Source organism: Phaseolus vulgaris, chromosome 1, assembly GCF_000499845.2.
Source record: "Phaseolus vulgaris cultivar G19833 chromosome 1, P. vulgaris v2.0, whole genome shotgun sequence".
Taxonomy (NCBI): Eukaryota; Viridiplantae; Streptophyta; class Magnoliopsida; order Fabales; family Fabaceae; genus Phaseolus; species Phaseolus vulgaris.
In genome coordinates, this window is record NC_023759.2 from 25,465,320 (window position 1) to 25,476,029 (window position 10,710).

General features: G+C 35.1%; 1 protein-coding gene across 1 annotated transcript; it reads right to left on the bottom strand.

Annotated features, from left to right (window-relative positions):
- Window positions 1-6,452: 6,452 nt before the first annotated feature.
- LOC137815759 (uncharacterized) lies at window positions 6,453-8,950 on the bottom strand. Its single transcript, XM_068618871.1, has 6 exons — window positions 8,540-8,950; window positions 8,225-8,450; window positions 7,705-8,141; window positions 7,273-7,623; window positions 7,093-7,188; window positions 6,453-6,770 (listed from the first exon to the last, which is right to left on the bottom strand). Exons 1-6 carry the CDS (start codon window positions 8,948-8,950, stop codon window positions 6,453-6,455), a joined length of 1,839 nt encoding a protein of 612 aa, XP_068474972.1.
- Between the last annotated feature and the right edge of the window lie 1,760 nt (window positions 8,951-10,710).

The window sequence follows — 10,710 nt, forward strand, 5'->3', positions numbered from 1 at the left end:
AGCACCAGGTGCTCGCGGTGGGTTATGAGCTTGAGATGGAGGGTTTCGTGACGAGGGAGGAGGATTCGCGGTGGTCTTTGTTCGAGCCATCGCAGGAACTGCAAAGGAAAAAAGAAAAGAAAGGTGAGCGAAGGTTGCAAAGGTCGACTTGATTGTGAACGAAGGATGAAAAAGACGAACGAACGAAAGTTCGTTATGATGGGAGAAATGAAAGACGAAGCCCTAAGTGCGAAAAGGGAGAAGAAGAAGAAACAACCCACAGCGTATGCACCAATCAGTTAATGGATGATGCGAATTGGTTAAAATGCAGCAAAACTCAACAGAAGAAGTAAAGGGAGTACCTTTCGATGATCAGACGAACGCTGAAGGAAGTTGAGGATTCAGAAGGTTGAAGAGCGTCGTGGGTTTTTGCAGAGGAAACTCAGAGCGTTTGAGAAGGCAAAGAGATGATGGAACAGTAGAAATGAAATGGGTTTAAGGGTTTTTCAAATGATTTTTGGAAGCGTAAACGACAACTAAAGATGACCGTTGATGAAGCCACGTGTCGGGCGATTGGGAAAGTGTTTGGTGGAGCGTCAGGAAAGCAGAAAGTACGAACGTTTGGAATTCTGCGCCAGCGCCACGTAGATCGGTAGTGACGTGACTCCTTTAGTCTTTTCGCTGGACAAGTCTTCGCTTAAGACTGGGGGGCTTGTGTACCGCCCTGGTAGTCGGAAGTGATGACGTGGCATCAAGCTATTATATAGGCGTGTTGGACGGGACACCTGGCTGGCAGAAGGGAAGGAAGTCGGGGGGCTCGTGTAGTCGTCGGTTGTTAAGTTGGCGTGCTCCGATCTCCAGCATACCAAAACCGGCGGTCACCGGGTTGAAGATGAAGTCGCCAGATGTGAACCCAGGCGACCAAGTGATTAGAGATCGCCGAAACAAGGACATCGTCGAGGATGAAGTCAGATAGTCATTTCCCAGCTGGCCAGAGGATGAGCTCGGGAGATAGCTTACCTGAACATACACGGTGAAGCAAGAAGAGTAGATCATGAAGGCGGCCAGCGAGACCACAGGGAAGGTGTGTACGAAGGCACCCGAACTCGCCACCCAGAAGAGATCACGCTCCAAGGCAACTATGCACTGAGTTGTGTCATGCATAAGTAACTTAGCCAAAACCCTGAAGAGTAAGAAGTGGCGCCCAAGTCAAGGATGCTCCAGATGGTGACACGTGTACAGCTGGATGCGAGCCACGTGTCCAGATGTGTAACTGTCAGGAGAGAGAAAGTGCACAGGTATATAAGAGATTCTAACGAACTTCTGAGGTACGCACGTTTAGATTGTTTCTTTACGCTTGCGAGTCTTGAGTACGCTGAGAGAGAATTTTTGCACAGTTCCTTAGAGTTCTTGAGTTTTCTCTTAGTATTTGGTGGTTCAGTCGCTGACTTGGGCGTCAGAGCGTGATCGGCCGCAGCGGCGCCGTTCTGTCTTTGCAGGTTCTTGAGGTGAATCGCGGTGAAGGACGGAGGCTAACACGGCGCAGAAGTCGATCCAGGTTTGACGAGGCAAGGTTCTTGCGTCCCGGTCAACAGGCAGGATCAGAACCAAGATCAAACTCTCTGGTCAGGATGGTTGATGTGTCAAAGATGACTTTGAGGTTTTCCAAAAACTCGCATATCCCTCGCTCCCTTGCGTCCATGTCTTCAAGATGACGAGCACTTTGGAAACGAGGTTTTAGCGACCAATAATGAGGAAAGGCATCCAACAAAGTCAGATCGCCAGCAAAAGGCCAGACTTTTATAAAACGTCTTTTGAAGTTTTTATACAAAGATTGAAAGTGGGAGAGCAAGCCTCTCCCCGACACACTATTCAAAGACCTCCATAACTGTTTTCCAAAATTTTAAAATTCAAAGAATATGTCTAGGGTAAGAGATATACCGAACTAGGAACACAAAACAACAAACATTTGGATAAATGCCCAGCTGTTCGAATGCTGCTGGACGGGAGCAACATTGAGTTTGGTCAGCAACTATTTCTCAAAAACGGAAAGGGGAAGGCGTAATTTAACTTTTGTAAACATAGTTGTATAGAAAAACAAAAGGGTCCTTTTGGATTGGAAGACCAATCACAACACACGGGCTCATTCTCTCCGCACTCAATTACTTTAACTAACCGCTCATGCGTTTTGCTTAAACCCCTAGATTCCCTCAATTCCCTTATTCTCAAATGAGTAGTGAAAATAGAGGTTTCCTCGAGGAGTTTTTTTTTGTCCAAGGATAGGCTGAAGCATAATCCATCTATAAAAGGTTTTTTTACACACAACGAAATATAGAAGAACATTTTCGCAAGAAGAACGACAAAGACAATCCAAAAACAACAACAACACCAAAATAAACGAATCTCAAACATAGTATAAACCCAGGTAAAACATTATAGGAGGTGGATTTCACATACCCGATATCCAATTATGCAGAAGAAATGAAGAAGAAATGAAGAGGAACTATCACAGGGGGTGATGTCTTTCTTTTTTGTAAGTAAGGCGCAAAAATAAAATGGGAATGGAAGAGTGTTACTTATAAAAAAATATAGGAAGTGAAAACGTCATGAAATATTAACCTTGATGTCAAGCCACATGTACGTCTCAAAAATGGTCATCCCATCAAGAGTCGCTTCGAAACCCATGCGCCTCCTACCCTCTGGGCCAAAGTCTTGTCATTGACAACACTCTTTTGCCTCACCGCTAACAACACTCTTTCGCCTTGCTGCTGACAAAACCTTTTCGCGTCGCTCTGCTCGGCTTGAGGTTGGGGGACTGTGTACCGTTCGGTATGCTCCGCCTATAGCCCCGAACATTCGAGTCTTCAGTTTATTAGCCTGAGCAATATACGTTAGATGTATTTTATGGGAATCCAGAAGCCGACCCATGCACGAAAAGGCCCAATATTTCGAAAGAAGACCAGCCATGGTAAAAACTAACACAGTCCAACCCTAATAAAAGTTATAACTTATTTAGTTAGTTTTTTTTAAACGAAAAAGATAAGACTCAGTCAGAGATGTTACTCTGCAAATATATATCCCCAAAATACGTGGGAAGATATTAACAGACTAATTATGCAAGTACCAACTCTTGATGAGTTCTATAAAAGGGACTTGAGATCTTGAGCAAGAGGTAAGCTTATTCCGAGTAATACATACTGCATACACATATATTTTAATGCTTTCACTGACTTGATCGTCGGAGTCTTACAAACGGGTGGATCACCCTTATTAGAGGACTTCAAGAATAAGCCGCAATCGCAGCAAAATCCAAATGATTCAACATCCACCACCCAGACCCGACCCATATCAGACAGATGAGAATATATATATATATATATATATATATATATATAATAAATTTGTAATGTGAAAAAAAAAAAACAATGAATTCGTACGTTTTGAATACCACTTCACTAAAACAAAACAAAAAAAGTAAAAATTATTATATATTAAAGCACGATTTCTATTTAAGTGTAGAAATTTTATTTTTAAAGCACGATTCCATCTTAAAATTATTTTTCTAAACACTACTTATCCTTTTTTAAACATTATCTATTTTAATAAATTTGAAAAGAAAAATTGTTTCACATTAGTAAAAAAAATTAAATAATGGTGTGAGTCTAAATATTTATAAATGATGAAACGTGAAAGAGGAAAGTGTTAATATTTAAAAGTTTAGTGATATTATATTAACTATATTGGCCGTAAAAACAAAGTTAATGCAATAAATTTAATATCAGCAATTATCTTATTGTCACTATAAAAGTTTGTTTAAAAGCTTCTTTTGCATGGTGTAGTGGGAAAAGATGCACAAAATATACACATATTTCTCTAAGGGTGTGTTTGGATCAGAGGGTGTGGGGGAGTGGAAAGTTGAGGGTGAGTGGGAGTGGAAGTGCGAAGAAAGTTGAGGTTGTTTGGATTGGGGTATGTTAGAGTGGATGTGTGAGGAAAGTTTATTGAAAATTGTGAGTGATGTGATAGTTGTAAGAATATTATATAAATTATTTTGAATAGTAAAGTTTGTGAGATTACAATTTTACCCTTGTATATAAAAAAAGAATAAATAATGATTAATCCTATTTCATATTTTAGTTAATTATAATTTAAAATTAAAGTATAATTATATTATTTAACATTTTATTAATTAAGAATTATTTTTTATTTAAGTTAATTTATTTACATAATTTTAATATTATAAATGATTTTATAAATTATGTTATGTTATATATATACAAATATATATAAAATTAATTTTAATAATAATTACCATTATTATGAATAGCAAAATGAATATATTTAAAAAAAATAGAAATTTAGAATATAACATGAATATTAAGTAGGTGTCAAAATATATAATATAAAGTCATTACATGAAGAACATAATAATGTTAATTAGAAAAAGAAAAGACATTCCCAGTAATAACATTTGAATCCTTCTTGTGGAGACCTTCAAACGGTTTTCTAGAAGACATATCTTATTCCGTTGTATGATAATAATTTCATCTTTTTCATTGGCAACGTCTTCAATGCACCATTTGAAAAAATTACAGCCTAGAACCATGCCACTTCTAATCTGTTTTGAAGAAAACAATAAAATTGAACAATGAATAAGTTTAAAATAACATTCTTAAGTTTGTTTGAAACCTAATTGAATAAATTTTACCTTGTAGTTGGGACAACCCCAAAATTTTTTTCCAGCATTTTTTTGTGTTGTCGCTATTCTCAAAACAGCAAATTGTCCACAATCACAAATAGAATCAACGAAGGCACTTGTGGTCCCAGTAGCATGGGTAAAAGTACCACGTTTTTGCACACTACAACCAGTACAACTAGATGACGACGTGTTGTGATACGCAGACATTAATGACACTTAACCAATGCTGTCGAAGTAATAAGATGGTAAAAAAGTTGCATTAAAAACAATATGATTATGTAAATAAGTAGCATGAAAAGTAGCATAAAACCTTAACAATAACAATGTCAACGTCAAAAATAACAAACACAATTCATCAATGTTCAACATGAAACTTAGAAATAAAAATAACAATGACAATAACATAATAATAACACACTCAATGGCCTTGATGACGTCGAATGTCAGCCAGAGTAACCTCCATTCTGTCCATTCGGGTATTCATCTTTTCTATGCCGGACAAAATTTGATTTAACAATTCCCTTTGAGTGGGGTTTTCCTCCTCAGGTTGACCACCTTCATCATCTTGTGGTGGCAATTCATCCTCTTCATCATCTTCTTCGTTTGCATGTTGTGGTCTACCAAGTTGCCATATGCCATTGACCTGGAATATATTTAATTTTGTCATACTTTTTTTGCCAAACTAATGATTCCAGCCTAGCATTGTTGCTTGTTCATTGGACAAGTCAAAGCCATACACCTGCAAGATCCTCGTTATCAAATTTGCATATGGGAGAGGCATCTTGTTATCCCGGCATTTGATGATCTGTTGCATTATGTAATGAGGCCAATTAATGCGTACATTATTCTTGATTAACCACATCATGAAAATATCTTCATTCAGCAGTTGTGGATAGTTGCTTCCTCGAGGGCACAACATATGCACCCATGTGTAATGCAACAGTCGGTCATTCATCTTCAGACTACCGACATTTTTCAGATTTTGACCTTCAACATCTTCACGAATCATGGTGGATAGTGCTAGTGCTCGATCAAAATTCACTTCCTCAGGGATCGTCCCGGGGGTTAACTTAAGACCGTCGTACTGTAGATGAGCAATGGTCATCCAATCCACTTCTTTGATGTGTATCATTTTTCCGCAAATCTCAATGGCAAGGTGACCAGCAGGTGTGAATTTTGCATTTGTATAAAAAACCCTTACCAAATCCTCATAATACGGAAGATTAATTCCGAGGAAAGGTTGTAAACTTTGCCAATTCAGAAGATTTTGGAATTCAAATCCTGGACCAGCAAAAAATGGAGTATGCATCACTTTTGGTGGTAATACTGCTCTTGCGTGAAAGTTCTTTTCAAAAACCACCATTTGATGCCTGGTACTGGAGTATCTTGAATAATCAAGAACTTCGGGAATCCTCGTTGGTGGAGGAGGAACGTCAACATCTTCTGCTGGAGATTTACCCTTACGGGTTCTGTTACGTTTGTGCGATGATGATGCCATCTATAATGCAATTACTACAATAAATAACTAAACAGAAGTTAACATAATATCATAAAGCAATAATGCAAGCTCAAAAACCAAAATATTACATTGCTAATGAAAGTAGAAGTTCACAATGCAAAATATTACATGTCCAATAACTAACACAGATAGTCAAATATTACATGCCCAATAACTAAGAAAGACAGTCAAATATTACATGTCCAACTACTAAAAAAGACAGTCAAATATTAGATTAATAATAATTAAAGGTAACCCCTACGCAGAGATATGAAATCAATGCCTAGTCATAAATCCAAACAATTTTGTCATTCGACGCTCATATGGCATCCCAAATAGTTGCTTAACTCTTCCGGGATGGTCACATAAAAACTCATAGCATTGATCCATGAGTTGTTCATCTTGAATGTTTAGCTCCACGAGCATTGCCCAAATATCAGACTCTGAGTACTGGTATGAGGCATGGCGTCGATGGTGGTGTACATGCTCAGCATATAGGTCGTTTCTTCGTCTAATTTCGGCAGCTATATCTTGAGCTGTCGTTGCCTGTGCACGAGCAATATTAACCAACTGAGAGGCATTTTCATTTCCATCCTTCATTGATGACACGCATTGTTGAAGATTAGTATTCAACATTGCAAATTGTTCATCAATGCCGTACACAGTGGGGCCTTTTCTCTTTGATCCTCAGGATGAGGATGTGCCCGCAGAGCCAGCAGACGGCATAGAAGGAGTGTTTGATGGTGTGTCTGAAGGAGTGTCACTAGATTGGAATTGAGCAGCAGGTGATCGTGGGACGTAGTCATCTGCCTCCTCAAAGTTCGGTGTTCGGGGATATAATCCATATTATTCTCCCCAAGGTTGACATTGAAATTGGCATGTCAGGAGGTGAATTCATGTCACGGGCTGTCCTCACCCGACTTCCCGTGGCTCTATCATTAGACCACAACTCCTCCATGAGGTCATAATGGCGAATGGGAGTGAAACGCCATTTTGCCGCAGATGGTTTGGCCTACATACATTTCACATATTAGTATATCATTCGAAATGTGAAGTTAAATGTTCATGTTACGTAAAAAAGTACTTATCATTGTACCTTAATCAGCTCACTCCAAACTTCGTCCTCGGCTTCAAAAAGTTTGGTGGTCTGGTTCCATGCGAAATCACTCAATCCACCAAACAAATCATGGATTTCCCTCCACCTATCCTTCAGCCTTTTCTGTCGGTTCTTCACATTATTTTTCTTAAGACTCGATAAACCAGCCTCATTTAAAGCCATAACTATGTTAGTGTATCCTTGAGTGGTCCAGCTACCATCAATTCTACACCCTTTTCGTACCTCGTCAATCATTGCATTGAGCAAAATTAGGTCCATCTCCGCCGTCCACTTGGTGAACTCTCGATAAGAACCTGATGAATTTGAAGCCACATTTTTTCCGCGATCCATCTAATTAACTTAAATAAAGTTAGGATGACAAACATTGAAAAATGGTAGAAAATATATTATTTCATTAAATTAATTGTTTACATAATCTTGCCACATTTCGTTTGCTATAGCGTCCCTAATATCACACTCTATCATGTAATCATGTTCACGAGCATGGGTGGTGCTTGGTTGGACATCTTGTTCTAACAATTCATTATCTACTTCTTCAAGCAGAGACTCATCATTGTCGATCCCGTGTAGAAAGTTATGCAGAATACAACAAGCTAAAACAATTTTTGTCATAGTATCCACATCATAGTGTGGCTCAGTCCCACTGGCTATAATTGGAAAACATTTTTTAAGTAACCCAAAGGTTCTCTCAATTACGTTCCTAAGTGATGAATGTCGATGATTAAACAACTCTTTTGCATTTTGTGGCCCTCTTCGCGAATATTCTTTCAAATGGTATCTCACCCCGCGATAAGGTGTTATTATATTTCGTTTTAACATAAAACCTGCATCACCAAGATAGTATTTTCCTACAAAGATTGTGGAAAATTGGGTTAGTATATATTACTACAACCTTTTAATTTTTCTGCACACCCAATCCCCTATAACTAACCTTCTGGAATAACCAAAGGATCGCCTCGTACCAAAGCATCTTTCAATATCCTTGAATCGGAGGTAGTTCCTTCCCAACCGGCTAAGACATATGTGAACTTCATGTCAAAGTCACAGGCTGCAAATATGTTTTGGGTTGGCCAATCTTTTCTCCCTCGAAAACGAGGCGCATCAGTACGTGCAACCTTAGCACGTACATGACTCCCATCTATGGCCCCTAAACAATCCTAATGTAAACAAAAATTCATAACTTTAATTAACCACAAACTAAAGAAGACATTACACATAATTTCAAGTAATGTTTTTATCAACAAACCTTAAAGTAGGGGAAAAATCGACTGTTGTTAAGGATGTGTGGTTCTACAACCGTTCCATTTGGTTGAATTAAAAATTCCCCCTCCAACCTTAAAATGGCACTCAAAACATTATGAAAGTGACGGAAAACTGTTTCTCCAGACCGATGGAAAAAGAATGACACACTTCGATTCTTCACATTATGCCCAATAATGTGCAGAAATTTCGCTACTTGTTCTTCCACGGTTGATCGATATGCATCTTTAACAAGTCCAGTTCCCCGTATTCGATCACATAATTTAATGAAAGCTTCCGGTCCCATGCGAATAATGTGACGAGATTGTTCAGTGTGAACCAAGTACTCCATCAATTCTTGTCTGCGACGCTCTTTTTGTGGTTGGGACTCACTGATACAGTTGCTTGTAGTAGGCATTGTGCGTAACAATTTCAATCCAAAAGCAATCATACAAAGAATCATGACCGATGCACCTTCATTATTTTTTTTTATTTGTTCTTCGATTTGTGAAATTAAGTTCATGTTCGCCGCAACAAGATCGTCATAAATTGCAACTGTTTCCTCAAAGTGTACCATCTCTGCCTCGTCATAATTTCTTTCTGAATTCATACCGAACGCGATTACCGTATCGGTGTAAAAGTACACCAATACAGTTACCCTAAAACGTACTTTTAATTAATTTTAATAAAAAGATTAATCAAAATTACTATATCATTCAATAACATAATTTAATCAAACAACAAATAAATATAAACAAATAAAATAAAATAAAAACCTAAAATTTCTATTTCTACTTCTAAAAATATTCATTTTAAATACATAAATTTTTATCTTTGTAATAATTTATGTACAATCTAAAATAATATTAACTACAGATTATTAATTTTTATTTGGATTCTGTAAACTTTTTTATCTTTGTAATAATTTATTATCAATCTAAAATAAACTTTTTCTGACTTTTTAAATTAGTATAACATTTGTTTTTAACATTTAATTCTAACACCAATAATTTATGTGAAATACAAATTAAAAAAATAACTCAAAATGATATTTCTACTTTAAACTTTTTCTGTTTTTTTAATTAATACAACATTTTTATAATGTTTTTTATTATAACATTAATAAATTATGTTTAATCTACAAAAATAAAACCCTATCAAAATATTTTTAAAATTTTGAATTCCATTCTGTCAAAATAAATTTTTTTAAATCTGTTTCATAAACAATTCATTTTGAAATAAATAATTACTTTCTACATTTATAATTAAAATATCAATTAAAAATAGCACTTCTAAAATATCAATTACTTTTTAAAAAACCTACAAATTACAAATTTCTATTTCTACTTCTAAAAATATTCATTTTAAATACATAAATTTTTATCTTTGTAATAATTTATGTACAATCTAAAATAATATTAACTACAGATTATTAATTTTTATTTGGATTCTGTAAACTTTTTTATCTTTGTAATAATTTATTATCAATCTAAAATAAACTTTTTCTGACTTTTGAAATTAGTATAACATTTTTTTTTAACATTTAATTCTAACACCAATAATTTATGTGAAATACAAATTAAAAAAAAATAACTCAAAATGATATTTCTACTTTAAACTTTTACTGTTTTTTTAATTAATACAACATTTTTATAATGTTTTTTATTATAACATTAATAAAGTATGTTTAATCTAAAAAATGAAAACCCTATCAAAATATTTTTAAAATTTTGAATTCCATTCTGTCAAAATAAAATTTTTTAAATCTGTTTCATAAACAATTCATTTTGAAATAAATAATTACTTTCTACATTTATAATTAAAATATCAATTAAAAATAACACTTCTAAAATATCAATTACTTTTTAAAAAACTTACAAATTACAAATTTCTATTTCCACTTGTAAAAATATTCATTTTAAATACATTCATTTTTTTCTTATAACAATTAAATCTTATAACAAAAATTACAGAAACATTTTTTTTAATCTTTTCAACTAATAACATTAATAATTTATGTCCAATTTAAAAAAATATTAACCATACAGAATACAAATATTCATTTAAAAAAATTATCTATTTTCTTATAAACAATTAAATTAAATGTTAAACAAAAATTAACTTTGTATATTTATTATTATACAATATTTCAGTTTTCTTATACAATATTTATTAACT

What these genes read in the sequence shown, in the direction of transcription:
- LOC137815759 (XM_068618871.1), bottom strand. Translation starts at nt 8,950, where the DNA reads ATGCCTACTACAAGCAACTGTATCAGTGAGTCCCAACCACAAAAAGAG. An exon ending in GATTTTTCCCCTACTTTAAG is followed by an intron (nt 8,451 to 8,539) that starts GTTTGTTGATAA and finishes TGTTTACATTAG; the next exon opens with GATTGTTTAGGGGCCATAGA. An exon ending in ATAGAGCCACGGGAAGTCGG is followed by an intron (nt 6,771 to 7,092) that starts GTGAGGACAGCC and finishes TCATCAATGAAG; the next exon opens with GATGGAAATGAAAATGCCTC.